This window comes from Pleurodeles waltl, chromosome 6, assembly GCF_031143425.1.
Source record: "Pleurodeles waltl isolate 20211129_DDA chromosome 6, aPleWal1.hap1.20221129, whole genome shotgun sequence".
NCBI lineage: Eukaryota > Metazoa > Chordata > Amphibia > Caudata > Salamandridae > Pleurodeles > Pleurodeles waltl.
The window spans coordinates 757,709,703-757,734,409 of NC_090445.1; the positions used below are offsets into that span (position 1 = coordinate 757,709,703).

Here is a 24,707-nt window from a genome sequence, read left to right on the forward strand (position 1 = left end):
ATGATGGCACGTGGTACAGCAAGGTGCTTGTAAATGAGCCACAAGGTGTGTCAGTCTACCACTAATAGTACTAGATGCAGCTGTACCCCAATAATTAACCAACTGTGCAGCTTTTCTGAAATACTAAGATAACTCCTAGATAACTTCAAGGTAACCAATATCTTATGTGTTAACTTTTTAGTAAAACTCACCAATAGGGCAACGGGGACCCTGATCCCATATTCAGCCACTACTTCCTATCAACCCATGCAGAGGGCTCAAGACACTTCTATTACTTTTATAGAAAAGCGGAACACAGTTTCAATCAGGGTATGACTCCAGCAATCAGGTCACAAAATCAATCAGACATTAACCCAGACCCAACTTTATGTTGATTAAGTAAAAAAGAAAAACATTCAGAAACAAAATCCCAAAGGATAAACACCACCACAAATAGGTCAAACAATAGCAGTCCAGCCGTAGAGGCAAAAATGAATGATGTATCCAGTTTTTGCACCATATATAAAAAACTCCTTTCAGGAATCCTCGCGGCATAACATTTCAAGTCATCCTTCTTTTCCTCCTAATCCTTCCTTTAAGGTGTCAAACAGATGCCTTTGTTTACCTACCCTGATGCCAAAACACAGCTTGTTTAATAGCTTCAGCATCTTACAGTACTACAAAGGAATTACAAACATAATCAAGGTGACACAAAGAAACCACATATTGCAGCAGATAAAATTATGGTCGCAGTCATAGCATACCCAACGTCTCCTCCTGGATCTCTAAGAACAAACAATTGTGGCACTAGTGACCAGCCTAGGAATCAATTATTCACAGCATCGACACCCCAAAGGAGTCTGGAGAACTAGACACAAGCCTGGTCTTGGCTACAGTTGTAGACACCAACTAAGAAATTGTATAAATGATGCCCCACCATCAAAACGTAGCCAGTTTCCTGCATCATCGCTGAACAGCATGACAGTGGTTGGGAATAGACACCTGCACCAGGCATAAGGCTTGGTCAATAGGATACTGTTATATTGTTGAGCTTATTAAGCTTTGTAATGTATTTCCCTGGAATTGTGCCATCTCCTGGCAACTGGGTTGTGGCTTCTGGAATCAAGGAGATTCGAGGTGGCAGTGTTGGTTGGTGAGGAGGACAGCTGATAAAATGGACCTTTAAGAACCATGTTTCCTTGTCGTAAAAGTGGCGATGAGCGGGAGAAGAAAAGAGAAAATGTGCAAGGGAACAAAGGAGGCATAAGGAGCAAGGCAAGTCACTGACTTGACCCCTGGTTTATTATTGTCAATGGCGCGTAAAGCGACTAAGGAAAGATAAAAAGTGGCACAGCATTAAAAGCATACGAACGTTTGATGAGTAAAATAAAAGCGGCGCAGCAGACATTATAAACTGGGATACAACATAATTGAGCATAGTTAGCAGGGAAAAAAGACGATGACATAACGACATGACAAAAAAGTGAGAAACAAGTGGAGTAAACATTATCGAAAGGTTGTGGAACTAGAGAAAAGTAACTTACCAATCTTGTTTTTATGTAAAAGCTCCGTGCAAGGAGCCGGACGTGTGAATTCAGTTAAAGGTGGAGGCAGAGTTGGTGAAGCACACGCGTAGTGACGTTGAGGAGTGCACAGCTCAACCAATGTCAGTGTCTCCTAGCAACAGGAGGATCTGAACACTGATGCGCACCGACACGGAATTGAAGTTCACAGTAGGAGTTTTACTAGCTGATGCGCACAGCTTTGTACAACGATGTAGACAAAGTGCACAACAAGAAGATTAATTTGTTAAGGCGCAGAGCTTTAAGCAGTTATCTCGCTGATGCGCACAACCAAGGAATCGTTACACATGGCAATTGAAGCATATCAAATACGCTGATATGCACAGCTAATTAAGTGTAAAATATATATATGAAAAAAAGGAAAATAGAAAGGAAGCGTTAGGAAACTAATTGTATACACAGTGCAAACTATAAAAAACACTGAATATCAAGTACGTGAAAATATTTTTTTTTAAAGTGTCACTGGTGTCACAAATGATCCTTGGGAGCCAAGGATGGTATGGGAAGATTGGAAAGAAGCTTTTTAAACCTACTTATATACCATAGGAGGGGAAACATATGTAGAGAAAAGAAAGTTAGCTATTCTTCAAACATTGCCTCGGTGTGGAAGGAAGAAAATGATTAAAAACTCCACCAACAGATAATATGAGTGAAGGGGGTGGAGATTCGGATCACGAAGAAGAGGAAGTATATGAATATGCTATGAAAGCGGTCGAGGAAAACTATGAGAAAAAAATCAACATTGTAGTGGAGAGACCTAGATACATTGCTGCGTTAAGACGATTGGCTATAACATGCAAATGCAAAGATCCTAATGATGAAGAAATTAGAGATCAGTTTATCAATAAAGTAAGAGATACAAAATACAGGAAAAATTGCTAAGTGTAAGAAACCTCACGTTGGACAAGACCATTGGTGTAGCCAAACATATGGAGAATACGTCTCAGTATGTCAAGGATTTGAATAACATAAAATCTGGAAGTAAGGAGCGTGACATAGTAAATGATGTGAAATTCAGCAGGAAAAGTGCAAATAAATTTGAGGAGGGAAATAGAAGAAAAGCAAGAGTGGGAGAAAAGTATGGAAAAAGGAAGGAATGCTTCAGGTGTGGTAGTAATACACATTTAGCTGAAGCAAGAAATTGTCCAGCTTTTAATTTCAAATGTTTTGAATGCGGAAAAGTAGGACATTTTGCAGATAATATGAGTGAAGGGGGTGGAGATTTGCAAGGGTATGTAGCATGTCAGATGCGAATGGATTCAGAAAGACAGTGAATACTATGAAAGAATATGAAACAAATGGCAAGGCAAGAGATTTTAATACAAGTTAGGAGGACCAGCTGAAAGTCTCAGTGGTTGAAGGAGAAAAGACACTGCTGTGTACCCAACATGATAAGAAAGGTGATGAGTAGAATTCACCGAAATGTTGTTATTGAAATAAATGAGAAACAAGTACAAAAGTGGGCAGACTCATGTTCAACTTTTACTTTGATAGACAAACAAGTATGGGAAACTTTAAAGAACAATACACTTAAACAAACAGATATTGAACATGAGGGTTATTGTGGAGGAAAACTTCCTATGTTAGGGTATTTCCAAGCAGATGTTGAATTTAAAAATAGGAAAGCTTGTGGAAAAATATATGTGGTACAACAAGGAAGTTCATTACTTGGATGGAAAGAACAAGGTGCATTGGGAAAAGTGTTAAACCCTAATCACCCCAAACAGGTATTATTGACGGAGTCTAAAAGTGAAGATAAATGCGTCACAAGGTTTTCTGATTTATTCAGTGGGAAATTAGTCTGTCTCAAGTGTTTTGAACTTCGTATTGTTTTAAAAGAAAATATTACGCCAAAAGTACACAAAGCACGAAATGTGCCGCTGGCACTAAGGGACCAAATAAAGGAAAAATTAGATTATGCAAAGAAGGGGTAATTGAACACATAGAGCTATCTGATTGGTTAAGTCCTATTGTAATAGTGAAGAAACCTGATGGAAAGATCCGGATGTGCATAGATTTAAGAGATCTGAATTAAAGCATATTAATTGACCGTATCCTCTACCAAGGATAAATGAAATGTTGCTGATGTTAGAGGCGGAAACTATTTCACCACAATAAATTTATCTAACGCTTATCATTGAATACGATTATCAAAGACTGCCGGCATTTAACATCTTTCATTACAACCGAAGGTGCATTCCAGTTTGTGAGAATGCCTTTCGTACTTGCTTCAGCAGCTGCTATATTTCAGAGGATGATGCAATGAGTGTTACTGCGATATGACTAATACGCTGGTGTTTCAGGATGATGTATTATTATGGGGAGAAAGCAAATACATACACGATGATGTGTTAAATGAAATGTTGGAAAAAATGAAAAAAGCAGGCCTTACTATCTGTAGGAACAAATGTAACTTTTGTGTAAGGGAAGTGGAGTATTCAGGGCATTTGTTGAACCATGAAGGAATAAAACCAAAGTTAAAATTAATGGATATGATAGAAAAAGCTCCTTCTCCACAAAACAAGGAATAACTAAAACCATTTCTGGGTTTAGTCGAGTATTATACAAAATTTGTAGATCCTTTTGCACACAAGGTACATGTCTTGAAAGAGTTAATGAAAAAAGGTATCAAATTTGAGTGGTCCGAGAGTTGTCAGGAGGCATTTGATTTGGTTAAACAAGCTATAATAAAGACAATAACATTGAAACCTTATGATCCAGGTAACAGATCCATAGTAGTGGCAGATGCAAGTAACTATTGTCTGGGAGCGGCATTATTGCAGCAACATGAAGGTAAAGAAAGAATGGTGGTTTTTGCATCATGGACATTAAGGGAAGCTGAAAAGACTTATTCCACGATTGAAAAGGAGGCATTGGCATGCTGGTGGGGGGTGCAACTGGTTTGCATTTTTGTGTAGGGAATGGAATTTGAACTCCATACGGATCACAAACCATTGATAGATATATTCACCACCAATGGGGCAAGCAAGGCCACACCCCGAATTGCCAAATGGTTATTTAGACTACAGGAATACACCTTTAAAATGAAATATGTATCAGGGATAAAGAACATAAATGCAGATTGTATGTCGAGACTACCGTTAGATGATGGGGAGATGTTTGATGAGGATGAGTGGACGGTGGCAGAGATATCGGACGTGTGGAGCCATAGATAAGGAAGAGTGGAAAGCTGCAGTACAATCGGATCAGGTGTTGGGAAAGTTAGTAAAGGCGTTGCCAGAAGTAGGGAAATGGAATTTAGATGCAAAATTCAAAATTTTCAAAAACGTATGGGTGGAATTGTCAGTTGAGGATGGAGTAGTGAGAAGGTGTGACCGATTGATAGTACCGGTGAGTTTAAGAGAAAGAAAGGTTACTAAATTTACTGCATGAAGGTCATGGTGCCTGTTCTGCCATGAAAAAGAAGACATGTGCGAGTTTTTGGTGGCCAGGAATAGCTAAACATATAGAAAGGTATGTAAGGGAATGTGTTACATGCACCTGTAGTGATAAATCACATATACTGAGAGAATCAACCATTAAGCTGTTGGCATTTCCAAAGAAAGCAGGGGAGAGACTTGCTATTGATGTATGTGGTCCATTCATATGGCTGGACAGATTCGCTATTGTCATGATGGATTATTACTCAAAATTTCCGGAAGTAGCATTTGTGAGAGAAGTGAAAGCAGCTGATATAATAACATTCTGTGAAGATGTTTTTAGAATGGAAGGTTGTCCTGGGGAGATCTTGACAGACAACGGTTCGCAGTTCATGTCGGTTGAATTTGGAAATGTCCTCAGGAAGTGGGGAATAAAACATTGTAAGACACCTGTGTATCATGCAAGGGGTAATAGAATGGTTCAACGCTTTAACCGGGTGTTAGGGGAAAGTATTCAGTTAGCTAGGTTCAATAATTCTTCTTGGAGGGATCAAGTCCACGACATGTTGTGGAGTTATAGAATCACTTTGCATGGTGCAACTGGAGAAACACCCTTGAGAGGGAGGGTACCATGCAGTGTAGTGGTACCAGCGTGGATGTCTAGAGCGGTGGATCGAAACATAAGTTACAAAAATGTAAACGAAAAGAGTGATGAAGTATCAAAAATGGTATGGGTCTAGGCACAATAACAAAATCAATAGAAAACATATGAAGTATGAGAAAGGCATGGGGGTGAGAGTAAGTCCAGGAAATATTGTTAGAAAAGGTGAGCCTAAGCTGTTGGAACCAAGAAGAGTGGTTTACATACAAGGTAATAATGTAAAGTTATTTGATGGCAACTGGGGGAATTTGAGAAGGGTGACAGGGTGTACGGATGTGGGGAAGGAAGAGTAGATGAAGAAAATGGCAATAGGTGGGGCGCAGGTTGTTGGGTGTAGAGTGAAAGATCAGCAGATAGATGATAAGTTGGAGAAAAGGTGGCCTAGTACACAAGTAAAAGAAAGAACAAGGTCATTAAGTGACTATGGGCCTCATTACAACCTTGGCGGGTGGCGTGCGGCCGCCAATGCGGCCGCACTCCCGTCGTACCCATTTTGATGTCCCCGCTGGGCCAGCGGGATGTGGGCCGCAACATGGGAGCCGGCTCCTAATGGAGCTGGCGGTGTTGCGGCCGTGCGACCGGTGCAGCTGCACCCGTCGTGCTTTCATTGTCTGCTGTGCAGACAGTGAAAAACAGTGTGGAGCTGTGCCTTGGGGCCCCTGCACTGCCCATGCCAAGCGCATGGGCAGTGCAGGGGCCCCCAGGGGCCCGCGGCTCCCCTTCCCGCCAGCCAGGAACTGCCATGGACAGGCTGGGGGGAAGGGGACTCGTAATCCCCTGGGCAGCGCTGGCGGATTAAAACTGCCGGGATGACCATGGCGGGAAACTGCCGGTCTCGGCGGTGCGCCGTAATAGGCAAGATTGCACCGCCAGCCTGTTGGCGGTGCAATCGCCAAAACAGCCCTGGCGGTCTTTAACTGCCAGGGTTGTAATGAGGCCCTATGTGTGCTATTAGTACATGAGTGCAGGGATTTGAAAAGTAATAGTTAGGCAGTGTTAGACAAGATGCAAGTGTTGTAGTGTTATGTAATTTTTTGGTGGTAATTTAGTATATGTAAGTTAAGTAGTGTTATATTGATTATTATTATAAGGACAGGGATGTATTATATTCTTGTTAAGCTTGTCTAGCTTTGTAAAGTATTTCCCTGGAATCGTGCCATCTCCTGGTGACTGGACTGTGGCTTCTAGAATCGAGGAGATTCGACGTGGTAGTGTTGGTTGGTGAGGAGGATGGCTGAGCCAGGGGTTGTTCAATGCAACAAATAAAATGGACCTTTAAGAACCACGTTGCCTTGTCCTAGAGGATACCACAGGTAATCTTTCAGAACGAGAACCAACCAGAGGTACATTGATTTTTTTCCCCCAGGAACAGGATATGAGAACATCCGTAATCTAGCTAATAATCATTCAATATACAAAGGGAGGCCACACAATTTATTTGATCGGTTTATAATCACAAAGAAGTATTTTCCAACTGGAGAATCAATGTATTCAAGAAGGAGAGTGAAAACATCATGCTGCACTAGCTACTCAATCTAAAATAATCTTAATTAAAAAAAGCCACGTGCAGTATCCTAAAAGGAACATCAAGATTTAGCGACTCTGCAGTAAATACAATTGGGGCCGTTCACATCACAGTAACCAAAGTCAAACAATGCCAAAGTTATACAACCATTAACCCCACAAATAATAGGGAAGAAGACTGGAGTTGGTTCCCCTCTACAGTGGGGAGAGGCCCAAACAAGGCCTCCTAGCTTACAAGGAGAGACATTGATCGAGAGGTTTGGGCCGGAGGCAACCCCTCTCACAGTTTTATCAAGGTTCATAGCAGGCTTTAAAAAGGCAATATTAAATCACAATACAAATATCGTTTTACGAAAATAAGATATAATTTGCCTCCAGTGGACATGGTGCAAAACTCCAATTCACATTGGTTTCTACCAATGCCTTTTAATACCAGCTGTCTAGCTCAGCAGATTCGGTAGGCGCTGAGGAGGCAGGTTAATATATATCTCAAAAGCCAAAGAAGTTACTGTTAAACATTTGGAGATGGTCTGCCCATTTTTCCAAGCTATCATAGTTAAAAATCTAGTCTTCAGTAAAGCAATGGAAAATAGTTTAGCAAAAACCCCAACAGCCACAAGCTCTGTTGATGTCATAGTAAGGAATTCACACAGGCAAGATCCATTAGGAAATTAAATTGAAGACTGCTTTGTTAGTCTGTTGCTGTTTTTTTTACACTCTGCGGTAAATGTTCTTCAGCCGAAAAACTCACACATTGTTCAAGCTCAATTCTAGATAACATTCTCTTCAGTCACTGCAATGATTTCTCTGTTTTACAGTGGCCTGAAAGTGATCATGATCATTTTCCCACCTTAGCAATTTTAGGCCTTAACTTGTCTTGAGTAGATCACTTACTCCACTTTGGGCTTGGCTTGGTTGACAGTAAATTAAGAAGGATAAAATGGACCTCAAGAAATACAGAGCAATTAACAGCATGGAAAACATCCATAACACCAAATTACTCAAAGATGCAATCTCAGCGATGGACGTACCAGCGGATATGTTAGCACTTTGGATGGAAATTATATCATCCCTGCAAAACACACTATTAGGGGACTACAAACATTGACAAAATAACAGGCCATCATCGGCCCAAAGAAATGAATGGTTAACCCTGGAACTAAAGAAGTTAAAAATACAGCTTTCGAAACTAACAAGAAGGTTAAGGAAGGGAATCACTGACCCTTCCACAGCCGGGCTCCTACATAAATTTAAAGAAGATTACAAAAGAAAACTGCGGGTGGAAAAGGCGAAATACTTTGAAATCAGTGGTTTATTATTCACAAACTCTCAAAACGTAAAGCTCAATCCCAGTTTTGGAATTACTAGACGTGGATGAGCATGTACATTGGTTTACCTACATTTCAGGGGTAGAGGAAGTAACATCACATGCCCTTTTGCCCATAGTTACATCACTGGAAGTGACGTCATTTGAATGAGCACCCAATGTCATCCTAGGAAGTGACATCACATGACATTTTACTCTGATGACTTCATAAGAAGGGATATCACTGCAGTTCCAAATCAAACAATAAGTGCAAGGCTGACAAAAAGAAACACAGATTAATCTCTGTGTTTGTTGCCACCTATATTTCATCTACGATTCTACCAAGAAAAGCCAGAAAGGTAGATATCACCTCCTCGGCTTTTTTCTAACGTGGTACACATGATTACAGCTTTGCTCAGCCGCATTGCATCTACATCACCGGTAAGTACTATTGCAATCTTAATTGCTTTAAGTATGGTCCCAAAAGATCTGTTAAAGCCTTGGAAAAGCCCCAGGTAAGACTGCCACTATGGAGTGAAACACATGTTGGGTTTCTCTCTCGCTCCACTGTCCTAAACTTGTCCACCTAAACCAATAAAATTACTACTTTAATCACACTTAGTGGCTTTCTAATGAGCTAATTTTTCATCAATTGGAAAGCTATACCTTAAAAACCAGTGGTGGTTCAGCTATCAATCTAATTCACAGCTTTTCAGCTGGCTCTGTGTAGTTGGATTTAGTGTTTTGTAAAGCCTTTAGCACTAATGGGCTTTTTGGCGACCTTGTGGATGTTAAAATATGGACAACTACCTTAGGCCAAAAGCCTGTCCTATGGAGGTGGTAGAAATAAATATTAAATCCCCAAAGGCGAGTGCAGTTAGCATAGTCAGTGGCACCTATTCTGCATGTTTCGATGAACACCCTTCTATTCACTGATGCACTCACAAGGGGTCCTGACCAATCACTGAATGCAGCGCAGCCCTGCAAAAGACAGAGTTCAATTTCCAAACAAGGTCTTATCCCCTACAGATATGCAGAATCAATGCCTGCATACACACATGCATCATCCACAACTTACCTGTTTTATTGTGTTACATTTTAAAACTTTAAGAAAATGGTTATACCGAAACAACATATTTGGTCAACCTGCCAAAAGGAAATGTCAGTCATTTTATAATAGAATATTAATCAATCATTTTTTTGTAACATTCCATTCACCCAGACACTTATGGTATCGTATATAGTATATAGAAGGGGCTGCAGATGCATGAAGTTTCCCATCCCATTCCCATCGCTTATCACAAATTCCACACCTGGTCAGTGCCAAGAAGGCATTCCCTCATTTCAACGTAGGTGAGCCCCATGCAAATAAGGGAAAACATTTACCCATCCTCGAACACCATAATGATGAGGGGGCCCCAGGAGCAAAGAGACTCTCAAAAGGTGCACAAATCATGCCACGCAGGCATATGACACGTGCATTCCCTATGGGCTATGGAAGGTCCCTGGGAGTTTCAGGTGCACCACCCACAGGCAGGCCAGTCCACAAGCAGTGAAACAAGGAGCAGCACTTTGAAACCCCTGCTCCATCTTTCACTGCTGCACTCTCTCCAGTGCAGATGCAGACTCTAAGTTCACACCAGTGCCTGATCCATACATGCCTTCAGACAGGAGACTCCAGACTTTTAAAGCCACTGAGTGCTCTATTTTAGCTGTCCCGCCTAAAATTGCCCCTTTTTCAGTGAAAGTCAATGTTGAAAGCATCACCCTAATTTTTTTCACTATCCCCTTTTTTGTGTTGAAATGCTTTGTAATCGGCTTCATGGTCCTGGTAGCAGTGGACATGCCCAAAGAAGGTACACATCGCATAGACCAGAACCCTGCCTTTGGTTTCATAAATTGCACATAATGCATGCCCATCATCTCATAACAGGAGGGCACACGTGTACTACTGTGGCAGAGTATTAGCACATGTTTATGGGAAGTTTTGTGAGCCTTCTCCATCCGCTCTGGAATTCTTCCTCTCACTGCTCCTCTCAAATCTCTCTTGCCTCTTATGTCACCCGTCCTGTGCGTCTCTCTCCTAATCTCTCGTCACATTCTTGTCCCATCTCCCTTTGCTTTCCTGCCGCCTTCCTCTCTCCTGGCATTTTCCTATTATCTCCTATCTGTTTCTGGTTATATTTCTTCTCTCCCTTTCCAATATCACCTGTTGCTGAATCACCTCCTTCCTCTCTACATCTTACACTCTCAGCTTTCTCTTTATCACATTTCTTTAGTACTCGCCGTCTCATCCACGACAAGTGGCGCTTTCTCAAATGTAAGTGTATTTTTCTTTCCTTTAATCGCCCCTCTTTCCCTCAGCTACCTACTTCTCAGTTGTTGCTGTGCCTTTTCCATCTCGGTCTCAGCGCTCTCTCGCTCAGTTAACCTTTTCTTACTCTTCTCTATCTCTTTATCATCCCCTTCTCACAAGTCTCACATCTCTGTTTCACTTCCTCAGCCGTCTCTTGCTTAACTTTCTGTCATGCACCTCTGTTTATCACCTCTAACCTACTCCAATTTGTCAGTTGTCTCTTTCTAACATTTATCTTTAGCAATGCTGCCTCTCACCTTCACTGTCTTTTCAGTTGTCTTTTTCACCTTTCTGTCTATCACTACTCCTTTCCTCTTCATCTCATTTCTCTCTCTGGTGTTACTTTCTCCCCGGTCACTGTCTTTCTGACTTTTCACTTACCCGTCTTCCCCTCTCACCCAGCTGTTTCTTTCACAACCATCTGCCTCTTTATCAACAACCTCAAATATCTCCCCCTCAGCTCTCGCGCAACTTGCTCTCTCCTGCCTCCTCTCTATTGCAGCTGTCTCTTTTACCATCTCACCTGTCAATCCTCCACACCTTTCTCAGCCATTTGTATGTAAGCTACTATCCTTTTATCAGCCATCATTCCCTCTCCTGGTTCCCTATCTCTAAGCTCTGGCGTCAGTTTCTCTGTCCCCTTTCACCTATCTCATACTCTCCATGTGAATAGTCTTTCCCACCTGTCTCTCCCCTTTCATCCCTTCTGTGAGATATATTTGTCGCCTGTCTCTCTCACCTGACTCCTTATTACTTCTCTCACCTGTCTCACACCTCTCTCTCACTTCCTCATGCATCACTTTCTCTTTCTCACCTCTCCCTCTCTGTATCATCTACCTTGCACCAGTTCTTTTATCCACATCTCTCCCAGTTGCCTCTTACTTCTATATCACCTCCCTCTAGATTATCTCACCACTATCCCAACGGTCTCCTTAGGAATGATTTCTCACCTGCATATCCCCTCTCCTCTCAGTTGTTTCTATTCCCTCTCTCTCTCAGCTGAACCCCCTCTTTCTCTCTGAGGTCCCTCGCACCAGTCTTTCCATATCACCTTTAATTCGCCTGTTTCCTTCTCTCTGTCTCTGTCGGTTTAAAGTGGTTCCTACTCACCTGTCCTTCACCGACCTCTGAGATGCCTCTTTTTAATCACACAGCAGAGAGGGGTTCATCTTCACCCCTCACTGCTGTGCCCTACTTACTGTCTCTTTCCCACCACCTTTCTTATACCTGCCCCCTAACATTTCTTTATTGTGCCTTTCTCATCTATTTGCCTGTCACATCTCTCTCTTTCCGTCTCTCTGTCAGTATTATTTTTAGTCTGTCTGTCTTAAAAGTCTATTGTCTCTTCGTCTCACACCTGTCTAGGTCCATCTTTCCAATATAAGTCTCTTCATCTGTTCATCCCTCTTAGTTGATTCTTTATTTTTCTTTCTCTCTGTAGCTCTGTCTGTCTCTCACTCACACACGAACACACACTAACCTTTGCTTGTGGCTCACCCGTCTGTTGTGTCTTCTTCCTCTCCTTTGATCGCTCAGCTGCTCCCTTGTCCCTCTCTTAACACTTCTTTTCTCTCTCCTCTCTACCGGTGTTTCCCCTCTCACTTGAGATGCCCGGTCAGCCAGAGACTGCTGGGCCTTCTCAATCAGCAACAATAAATTATGTTGCAAGTTTTGTTATTTTCGGTTTACATGAACTGCTGATAATTGGGAGAGCTTCATGTCGCAGCTCTAAAGCGATTAAAGTGGCACTCTGGAAAATCCAGTTACACATATGGCTTGTTCAGTAAAACCGAATAAACCCATGAAGGGAAATGTCACACTTTGTGTTCGAATAGTCCACTCAAAAAAGATCATCCTTGTTCTAGATGTGATTGCTCCAGGAGAGAACAGGCAAACTATCTTGTTCAAATGCGACACAGGTCACTGGGAGTCCTGGCTGAATACTTTGTTTAGAGCCTCATTCCTTACAGGCAAAGTTCTGCACTCCTGGTGTTTCTCTATTTTATGCCCTGTCTATAAAAACAAGGTCAGCAGATCAGATCCCTCCAGCTACCGCTTCATTGCGTTAGTAGACGTCAAGGGTAAAGAATATGCAAATAATCTACTTCAGCAGTTTGAAAACTTCTTCCAAACAGGCTTTAGATCTAACTATAGCACAGCGGACAACCTAGTGACAATATCCTTTCTGGCTCACTGTGCAATCAGTCACAAAGTACCACAATTATGTGTATGTTTCATCGATCAACGAGCAGCTTTCGATAAGTTTGTCAGGCAGATACTGTAGCGGAAGCTGGGAGCATCGGGCATCCCACCTAGCTTACTTCAAGCCATTACTTCACTATACTCAGACACTTGGCTCTGAGTGAAAGTTGGAAATGTGCCTCCAGTATGAAAGAAAATTTGCACCAGTAGGGACTTGAAGCAAGAATTCTTTCTTCAGTCTCTACGCCGTGGATATTAAAACATCTCATCCTCTTATGGTTTTTCCACCCTCAAAAGATCCCAAACCATCATTTACAAATATTACAGTATGCAGACAACATTGTTATATTAAACCACATATACACCGGTCTGCAAAGGGGTTTGAATCCACTATATGATTACACCTGTGACAACAAATTGGAATTGAGCCAGACAAAATAAAAAATCATGATTTTTTGGAAAAACCAGAAAAATAGGAAAAACGATGGCACTTTTCACTCTGAGATACTGCACGTCCTATAAATAACTGGGTATCTGGCTCACAGAAAAAGGTACACCGAGCTACCAATTATCAAAAATGGAAGACAGAAGAACCACAGTAGCACCAGCCCTCTGCAGATTCAATGCAAAGCTCTACAGTCTGTCAGCGTGTGCTATTCAGAGAGTAACAAGAGCAAAACGTTTACCATCAATAATTTATGGTCATCAAGGCTTTCCCCCGTCGTTTTGCATCAACATTAGAATTAATACAGTGCATCACATGTCAAAAGCTTTTTCATTTACCATGGAGCTCCCTAAGATCACAAATTAGACTAAAATGTGCTTCAATCCACCAAGCCCTTGTGTGTAAAGCAAATTTCTTGGCATACTGTTTTCTGGTCAATAAAACAATGAAAGGAACATTAAAGGATGTTATCAGGCCTCTCTTGGCAAACAACCGTCTTATGGGGTCTGTATCTAACAAACTCTGCTTGGGATTTGAAGGCACAGCCAAACTGGGAAAGTAATATCTTGTACGTGGAATTCAAATCTGCTATAAAAACACAAGTAATGCTGCTTAGCCAGAACCGCAGACATCCTAGATTTGGCTAAAAACAGATACTTGCATTACACCTAGAGTCGTACATTATAATGACTGCTCAGCGCTATCTAACAGAGTCAATACACAAACCAGTAAGACTTTTGTTCATCCGGATGCGGTTCCTGCTGTCTCTAATTAAAGAATTAAGGCAGGCCTGGAACAACACCATTTCCTAAATTACAAGTGCAGGCTATAGGGTTATGAAACAGAATCCATACTCCACATCATTGTTGCTATATTGGGATGAATTGTGAGAGGCAAGCATTACTCAGGCAGATTTTCCCCACAAACAACATTAGACAATGCAAGGAAGCTCTAAAATACTGCCTTATCTCTTAGAGTATTTTGGATTACTGTTGATCCATTAAATTCTTCAGAGAGGTTGCCAGGAAATGTAATCCTTCCTGACGTTTTATTCTTACATTTTTGCAGTTTCACACTTTATTAACTATGTAAATGTGGAGCTAACAAGAATTCAGACATGGTTCCACCATTCTATGATGTCTGTTCACATGCAATTTTAATTTTAGATAATACTATTCATATGATGAAGATTTGAACTGAAGGATTGGTTGAAACCCATTATAACATCTTACGTATCGATGATAGTTCCTTGTATGATTTTATGTAAGATTTTAAATAATCAAACATAATAAATTATCACTTACTTAACAGAAAAAAGAAAACAGTATTCACCCAAAATGTGGGTCTGTCTCCTACTAATGACCACTAGGAAAATATGGTTGCAGTTACCATTTTTACAGAATGAGGCTGCTAGTAGGAAAATGGCTCCTGAGCTATGAGCAGGAATGAAGCATCAGAACATAGCAAAAGGGTTAAAGTCGTTTTAAAAAAAAAACATAACAAGAATATTTGTTTTTGTCACAAAGCAACTGTTTTTTAGCAAACAGAGGGACATCACATACCAATGCCACGATCAAACACACATTGAATAGCCAATCTAGGAGAAAAATGGTGCAGGCAGTGCACCAAATCCTATTACAGTATTTTACCCTGAAAGGTAATTGCAAATGCACACTAACTTTCACGCTTTTCAGAACGAGGAAGCATACCCGTGAAGATCTAGTCCTAGTGAACAAATGTAAGTCTTACTTAAATTCAATCTGAATTTGAAGATGGCCTCCGGGGCAGAGCTTGAAGCCTATCAATTAAATCCAGCGAAGCAGAAACAACCAAAATGAGATTGATTGGGTACTCGGTCAAAGTAGCTGTAGGAAAAGTGCTGGGCTCATGTAGAGGAGCATAGTAATGCAACATCTGCCAAAAAAGATGGATTTTGAGTCAGTACTTCTTTTCCGTCACCTGCTTCCTTTAGAGAATGGGTGGTCCTGATGGTAGTGCATCTGAATAGCTGTGTGGCTCCGCAGCGGGGAACACCCATTTAGTGACCGTGATGTCAGCTGAAACTGTATTGCAATAGAACCGAATTTGTGGATGGCCATCTGAAGTCATTTCTACTGACATTCCTTCTGTATGATAATGTTGTGATAACCATGATGATCTTACAGAGAACTGAGAACATTTTCATGATTTCTTGAAACAAATTCCCAGTGTTAGTGACATTATGAATGTAGGTCCCCCCAGGAACATTTCCAGGATCCACATCAGTCCAGGAATAGTAGTGGAAGGGGCCACAGTGAGGTGCAATGACAAAAAGTGAAGAAGCAAGAGAATCATATAAATAGTTGTCCATGAGGATGATGTATCATCCGCCAGGGAAAGAAGGGCTGAACCTGCCACATAGATTTTTTTTAATGAAAGTGGTGTATGCCATGCTTCAAGGAGCCAAGTTGGAGGAAAAAGAACTCCTGTACAAGGATGGTTTTCAGTGTATGGCTGATGTTGTAGAAGTCTCCATTGCATTGGTAGTTTGGAAGATAGTTTGCCGAACTGTACATGAGGTTGTTAGCTTGTAATGATCTGGAGAGCCTCCTAGCATATTATTCAGAATTCTGTTCCAAAATCCTCACCAGGTGGCACATATATGAATATATAGTGGTTCAAAACCGCATGATAAATAGTTTTGTGTTTAATTTCTAGCCCCATTTTCTCACCCATTATCCCCTCAAATTCACAAACAAAATTACTGCCAGACTGATAAAAGGGACAGAACAAATAAATAATGTGTTGTGGCTAATTTCAGTTGTAGTCCACGTTTCCCACCTGAAAGTAACATTGTGTAAGAGCACGTAAGAGCATATTTATTTAAATTAGTTTTTGATTGTACATTTTCTGACAAATAATGTAATGACACACCCTAACAATGAATATTAACAGCATAAATAATTACCTGGATGAAAAAAAGCTTGGGTTTCCCAACAAGAGTTCTACACTGGTCTCCTCTGAAAGGTGTAGTCATTTTCTTTATTGGAATCGTTCCATCCGTCCCATAGATTAATCCCTCCTCACCATGGCTTAACAGGATACAGGCAAAACAGGCATAATTACTGTGATCCTCTTCAGCAACTGCAAAACAACACGGTACATATGTTTCAAAGGGTATAGTAGAGCCTTGGAGAAGTATTTTCCTGCACTAGTTTCGGAGGGCAGCTGGTACAAGCAAGCACAGCATAAAATGTATGGAGAGCGACAGAGTATAGATGTGAGAAATATGTGTAATTTCCCTTTGCATAATTATGCAAAATTTTAGGGAAATTACATGAACTGCAAACCCGGCATTTAGCACTATGTTTCAGTGCAGAATGTGTCTTCACATCATTTTGCCCCAAAAAACACTAAACTTCACATGCTGTGAAAAGCAGCCTGTTGTAAATACAACACCATCTTCACAGAGTGTCTTTGAGTTATCTTTAATCGACCTGTCACACCATGACCTTTTTCCCAGCCAGTTTAACACCAACTGACAGGAATTTGATTCACAGCATTTCCCCAGAACCTTGGAAACGCAAGCCCTGATTACATCATCAAAAAACGTTGGAACAAGGGTTCTACCTACATCATAGATATGACACATATTTCCCCTTCCACATATCATTAACAATTGTATCCTAACTTTCTATTAAACTAAACCCCAAATACATTTAAACTCTGCAATAAATACAAAAGAAAACTTACTTGGGTGCACATATGAGGACAATAGCACACAAGAACGGGGTGAATGTACAACAACAAAAATGATTAGAAATGAGGACAGAAAGTACAATACATTAAAATGTCTTAAACAATACTAAAGTTCAAGATGATTCACTAATATAGTCCTTCAAATATAGAGGAGGTTTCCTTTCTTTCCTCACCCGACCTTCTCTTCTCTCATCTCCCATAACACCTCCTTCAACCACTCTTCTTTCTACCACACCCCTCTCAGGATCAGTACTCAACGAACTACTCTTGCCCATAAACTCAGCTACATCATCACCAGTAAACATAAATGCACTACATCCTTTGTCAGTATCCATTACAGACTCCTTACACTTTCCTCCTTTCTGATACAAAGCTATCCTGCATCTGTTCCATTAGATCCATTCTCCAAAACTACATACCAATCACTCACTTGCTTGACTGGACCTCTTCCTACACACCCATCCTTTACCTTCACCAAATCACTGATTGAACATTAGAAACGTTGCACCCTTGTCAACCTGTTTCTGCTTTATCACTCTCTGTCAAACAACCTGGATCAGTTTTGGCCTGGCTTTGCAACCCCTCATAATCGCAAAAGGAGCTTTACCAATCATCCTATGTATGTTAGTGCGATGGGCCCAGACCACTTCCTAAACTGCCTCTCTCGCATCTGAACCACATCTCACAGCCAACTGAATAGCATCTTTGACCATACGGTTGATTCGTTCTGTAATACCATTGGTTTGGGGGTTATAAAGAGCTGTGGGATGATGTTTGATACTGTGCAATTTCAAAAATTCCATAATTTCAGCAGAAGTTAATTAAGTACCATTGTCTGTTATCAAGGTATGAGGAAAACCTTCCCGCCTAAAAATCTCTCGCAAGCTAGTAATGGTACTCCTTGTAGACACATCCTTCATAAGGATGACGTCCATCCTTTTTTAATAAACTTCAACCAACACCATGGCAAACCTTAGATCATGACCCACTCCAGTTAGAGGTCAAATAAAGTCCATACACACAGTATGCCACACCTCCTTGGGGTTTTGAATGTGGCCCATCTCAGATTTCATCCTAACGTTTAAACATTTTTCCACTCTCCTTACATTCCACACACATTTCTACCTATTGAGCAATTTGTATATCAATCCCTGGCCACCAGAAGTTTTCTTCCACTCTCCTCTGCGTCATTGTTTGATCCAAGTGCCCCTTATGCGCAAACCAAATGATTTTCTTCCTTAAAATTTCTGGTGGTAGAAACCTGTCCCCTCTCATCAAAACACACCCATTATTGACAAACACCTCCTCCAGTATTTTGATATATGGTCTCACAGAAATGGCAACTGCACTCTCTCTCGCCTTCCTCCCTTGACAATCATCCTACTCACGTCTTGAAAAACGATGTCCTTTGCCATTGTCTGCATCCACTCTTCTCTTGTAAAGACACTAACACAATAGTGTACAGCACCCCCCACCGATAATCGTGAAAGAGCTTTCACATTGCACTACCATGGAATATGCTCAACATAATACAAGAAATCTTGCAAGTGGGCTGCTAATCTTGCCAACCTTGCAGATCCCTTGCCAACTCCTCCAGAAGATAAAACCTTGACCAGTGACTTGTGATCTGTCCTTAATTTTAAATTTACACTTCACAGAAATGTTCTAAAGTACTCTGCGACCAAGCTGCCACAAATGCTTCACGCTCAATGACAAATAGTTCTTTTTGTCTCATTAAATGAGCTTGACACGAAATCCACAGTTTTCTCCACCCCTTTATGTAATTGAAATAAAAATAGCACCTACCCCAGATGCACTGACATCCACAGTGAAAATCATAGATTAAGAGGAATCAAGAGAGACCAAAATTCCTGTAGCACACACTTCCTGTTTTAACTTGTCAAAACATGTTTGTTTCTCAATAATGTTTTGAGTTCTTCTGTCTTAGTTGCAAAATTCTCAACACATTTAGCATAGTACTCTATGAGCCCCATAAATGATCTTAGCTCATCTTTGTCTTTAGGTCGTGGAGCTAATTTTGTAGCTTACAAAAGATCATATTTTGGCTTCACTCCCTCACCAGAAATTGTGAGACCCAAGTATTCAATATCTTTACATAAAACAACACGTTTCTCTGTGCAACGAGAGTTCTACATCCAACACTTTTCTAAGCACCTTTCTCAATACTTGATTGTGTTCTTCAACAGTTACTGCATACACTAAAATATTGTCTTGAAAGAAAATAACATTCCTAAACCCCTTAAAAATAAGTGACATCATGTGTTCAAAACCACTAGCTGCGGAAGAAAGCCCAAAAGGCTTTCTAGTGAACAGAAATGTGTCATCCATGGTGATGAAGGCTGTTATATCTCTGGAACTTTCGTGCAAACGGATCTGATGGTAAGCACTCTTGAAGTGCAATTTTGAGAAGTACTTACCACCATTGAGCAAAAGAAGCAACTCATTGATCTTCGGTAGAGGGAAATTGTCCGTAATTATGTTCTGATTTACGCCATGAAGGTCCACACAAAACCTAAGATGGCCTTCAGATTTATTTGTTATGACCATAGGTGATACCCAGTTTGAGGCCTCCACCAGTTTAATCCTCTACTCCTTCACCATGTCACACAGCATGAGGCTAACCTCCTCCCTGACTACAATAGGAACTTTCCTAACATTATGTTTCACCAATACTGCACCCGGCTTAATTTGAATCTTGTGCACATATGCCTTTAGTTCGCCAAACTCTTCCCGAAGCACCTCTTTCAACTCATTAAGAATTTCATCACCATCTCTATCCTCCACTATCATGACTTGATCTGGAGCCTAAGGAGTTACTATTATATTAAGATCAAACTGATGCATCCATCCAAGAACTGGTGGCCCACTGCCAGCAACATAACATCTTCCTTGTTTTTCTATTGTTTTAAACTCTATAGTTGTAGTGAAATACACCAACAAATCAATCTCTTCTCCCTGATACCCCCCCGGGCAAATTTCCTTTGGCGTCATCACAACATGTGACCACTTATAGAAAATATCCTTGCAAATAATAGTGTACCTAGAACCAGTATCAACCATGAGTTCCACTTTGTTCCTTCCAATGGTAAATCGTGCTTTTGGTCTCATCTTTCTTCTTTCATTGCCTTCATCAAATCCTAGGCTCAAAATACAATCACGACTCAGCTTACCTCCCTCCTCACGGTACTTCCACTTTTGATTTATACCACTCTGTGCACATACTTGGAAAATGGCCCTTGCGTCTACACCTCCTACACTCTTTGCCTATAGCAAAGCATTACTTGGCTTCACTACTATGTAAACTACTTCAACACCTGTTACACAACTTGCCACTAAACTTATTGTTAAAACCATTCTGTGTTTTTGAGTGTTTTTTCCTACTGTACCCACATTGCTACTCACCATTTCAATCCTTCCTATAACTTCAGCCACACGTTCTCTTTCAGCTAACCCAATACCAGCATGTTTCCACACTTCCTGCATACAACATTCAGACTCCTCAACCACTTTTGCGATATCAATGGCATCCTTAAAAGTGGGATTTTTAGCTTCCCATAATCGCTTCTGTATCTTTCTACTTTTGCACTGGACAGTGAGTTGATCCCTTATCATCTCATCGCCCATCGGACAACTCTCCCAACCTTGAAACAAGCTCATCGATAGAACCACCCCACCAGTTGAGGTTGGGTATAAAACTTATACCTTGCCATCGCAACATTTGAATCCTTTGCAGATCTATTACTCAGTCTAACCCTGGCTTCCTCATATGCATCAGTAATTGGTGCGCCATTCTCCAAAAGTGGAAGCATAAAGTTAAACATTCTCTGGGCCTCTAAACCTAAACAATTCAAAAGAATCGCCTTTTTCCTTGCAGAGCTGAAATCTTCACTGTCAAATGGCAATAAATAATTATCAAATATGTCACTCCAGTCTTCCCACTGAATGGCAGGCACTCCTTGGTGCAGTAAAAAAGTTGTGGGACTGAAATCAACACCCGCTCCATGCTGCAGTATGTAAAAACATAATGATACAGCTTGCACAGTGTCACTAAGGGTGCGCTTATCATCGTTATATGCACTGGCATTAAATGCAACTTGATGTAAGATTAATGTGCTTACCGGTTTACACTGTGCACTCCTTCCTATTATTTATTTATTTTTTTGTTTTCCTTGATTGCACTATTGTAATATTATTTGAGGGCTCACCGGGTGTGCACGTCACAGAACACAACTCGCCACTTTTCTTGGCTTGATGTGCGCATTACCACGGTCTGTGTCCTGAAACCGAGTAATTTTACTTGAGCGCTCTCTGGGTGTGTGCATCACCCAACAAAACTTGCCACTTTCCTAGGCCTGGTGTGCGTGTCACTGCGCTCTGTGTATAGAAACTGGGTTCATAGTAAAAACTGCAAGCTGGGCTTTCAAGGGATCAAAGTGTTCACGTCACTGCCCTAGCGTGCATCCAAGCTCTGCCCAGCTGCCGGAGAATGTAATCAAAGCGTGGCACACACCTCAAGAGGGTCCTTGCCAAGGACACATACTGGATTTATGGGCTAAAAAAATACAACTGCTTAGTCACCCGCCGGATAGCAATAAACGTTATAAAACCAACTGTTGTGGTCAGCTATACCTCCCTATGTCAAGCAGTCACATTTGTTCTTCCGATTCAGCGACAGTCTCACGCAGATTCATCACCATCATGAGCAGCACTGCTCACACACACCCTTCACACGAGTGGACACAGTACCTTTAAAGGGTTGTGTGTAAACCCTTCACAGAGTGTCTTTGACTTATCTTTAATCAACCTGCCATGACATGGCCTTCTTCCCTGCCAGTCTAACACCAAACGATAGAGGAATTTGATTCACAACATTCCCCCAGAACCTTGGAATGCATGTTACAATTATATAAGCAAAGAACCTTGAAACAAGGGTTCCACCTACATCATAAATATGACACAGCCTTGTGCATTCAGTTCGTTTGTGTTGATCTGTGCTCCCGTCACAGGATTTTTCCCCAACTGAATTTTAATCCACGTGGCATAATGGCATATTTTCAGGCATTTCAAGTAATAGGCATAACTCAAAATAATGGAAAATAGTGGGTGGGGTCAAGACACCTTTAATGACTGAAGCCTGGAGTGTGAGTGCCAGCCGATGATAACCTGCACTGGCCTTAATCTGGGCTCTCCCCGGGTGGTGGCAACCGAACCTGGAGGTGGAAGATGAAAAGACCACCAAGACCAGGAGACAGTCACAGGAAGTAATCATAAATGGTGAAATTCAGGTCATAATCAGGGAACAAGCAGCGGTGGCTGTAAACCAAGATGGCAGTCAGCTGGTAAGGATGGACAGGGCACGTGGAACAGGACCGCAAAAGAGAGCCTGGTTGATTAAGCAGGTGGGAGGGGACCCCTTTGATGACAGCTCAAATGGTCCCTATTGAGGAGACGTGTGAGTGAACAATCCATGCTGTTGAGCCACTACGCCCTGGAGAGATGCTGTGTGTCGCAGTCACCTAACATCACAGCAAGGCCTGACCTAGTGGCGGACCAGGGAAGACACAACAGATTCAGAAAATAGGCAAGACATGGGGGATTAACGCCATACAAAGTCTGATACCCACGCTCTGGGGTGAATCTGATCACCGGTGTGGATGTCATGCTCAGGCTGGGGACCCCAACCCTTCCGCTCCTTTATCCCATCATTCTTTACACCTGGAGGTATTAAATGGATATTAGCACACTCTGGGAGGGTAAGCAACCAGGACATCAACACCACAACCAGAAGAAAGAATCTGCATATGGTGAGGCAAGATGGTCTGAGAAAAACAGACACAAACAAATAAAATGGACAAATATGCCATAGACTAGGACATCAAGCAAAGGAGGGTTGATACAGTCTATCTTGAAGCAAGCAAGAGGACTGTGGGTGGAGGTTTGCATATGATATCCTTCACTCAGTGAGTGCTCTTTGCCATCAAAGAAACTGGATCCACCCTGGAAAGTAAGACCAACACAGTGTCAGTGGACATAAATTTGATTTGCATGGATGTAGGTAAAATCACAGAACAAATACACAAAGCAGAGGTCACAGTGAGTGAGCACACTAATTTCATTAGAATAATCAAAACTGAAGTTTGCCATCTTAAAAACAGAACACACCACCTACATGCTTGGGCAGAAGCCACATATGGTAGATCGAGGAGCAACAATATGTGCCTTGTGGTCATCCCTGAGGAAGCAGAAGACACAGTGGTGGAGGGATTTGTCAAGGATTTTCAGCTTAACACAGTTAAGCTGTGTGACCTATCATCTCACTCTGCCACAGAGAGGGCACATCTGTTACCTGGCACTATGTCAAAATGTAGGGCTAAATGGAGACCACTCATTGCTTGCACCCTGAACTTCAGGGACCGCAACGCCATCCTGAAAATGGCCCACCAACATAGCCCTCTGCATTTTTAAAATCAAATAATAGTCATCTTTCCAGATTAGATTTAAGAGCTACAGGGCATCTTTTGATACTGTTAAGGCAGAACTCTGGAAACAAAATCTGCAGCACATGATGATTTTCCCAGCAAAATTATGAATCTTGGCTGAAGGAAAATCCTGGTTCTTTATCTCCCCAGTGGCCTGGGAGTGTCTTGAGGGATTGTGGATGATGGAGAGGAGAAAACCAGGAGGTGTGCATATGTCGCTGAGGAAGGTGGACACAAAGGGATCAACAGCAATTAAAGAAACAGTAGCAGAACAAAATAAGAAGGACACTGTGAAGTTGTCACCCTCCTCCTGATAGACTATAGAGACCCCTCACAAAAGAAGCAGCCAATATAAATGACATAAGACGATGCACTCAAGCAGGAAACAAGGCAATACCAGGCAACCATAAGAACTAAAAGACACTCTATCAATCAGGCAACAGACAATCTGGAGCATTAGGGTTCACAAACAATTTTGATGAATAGAATAGATGGGCAAAAGACAGCTCAGGCGTTGGGGAAGTGGGTAGTTCCAAACCTAATGCCTGAGGTAGTAGGGGGGTGGGAGTTTTCATGCTGACATGACAAGACCCATGCGCAGAGATGATGGAGTAAGGTGCAAAGTGAAATACAATGCTTGCAGTGATCATGATCACACAAACACAAGAGGCTGGGCTGGAGTCGGAGCCCACCGTTTTATCTTGGAACATCAACAGCCTGAGAAACAGGCTGAATAGAGTGGAGGTGTTAGAAATGGGGTCTTTGGTTGACAGTCAGGTTACCCCCTGTTCAAGCAAGGACCCTCACTCTAGTTAGGATAAAAGAGAATCACCCTCAGCTAACCCCTGCTTACCCCCTTGGTAGCTTGGCAGAGCAGTAGGCTTAACCTCAGAGTGCTGGGCGTAAAGTATTTGTACCAACACACACAGTAACTTAATGAAAACACTACAAAATGACACAACACCAGTTTAGAAAAATAGGAAATATTTATCTAGACAAAACAAGACCAAAACGACAAAAATCCAACATACAC

At 41.5% G+C, this 24,707-nt stretch overlaps 1 protein-coding gene across 1 annotated transcript in view; it reads right to left on the reverse strand.

Moving 5' to 3' along the window:
* The window catches only part of LOC138300242 (caspase-7-like), a 231,587-nt gene that overhangs the window by 107,094 nt on the left and 99,786 nt on the right, over positions 1 to 24,707 (reverse strand). The window contains exon 5 of the mRNA XM_069239327.1: positions 16,384 to 16,559. Coding sequence (XP_069095428.1) covers positions 16,384 to 16,559 — 176 coding nt within the window. The remainder of the gene's footprint in view (positions 1 to 16,383; positions 16,560 to 24,707) is intronic.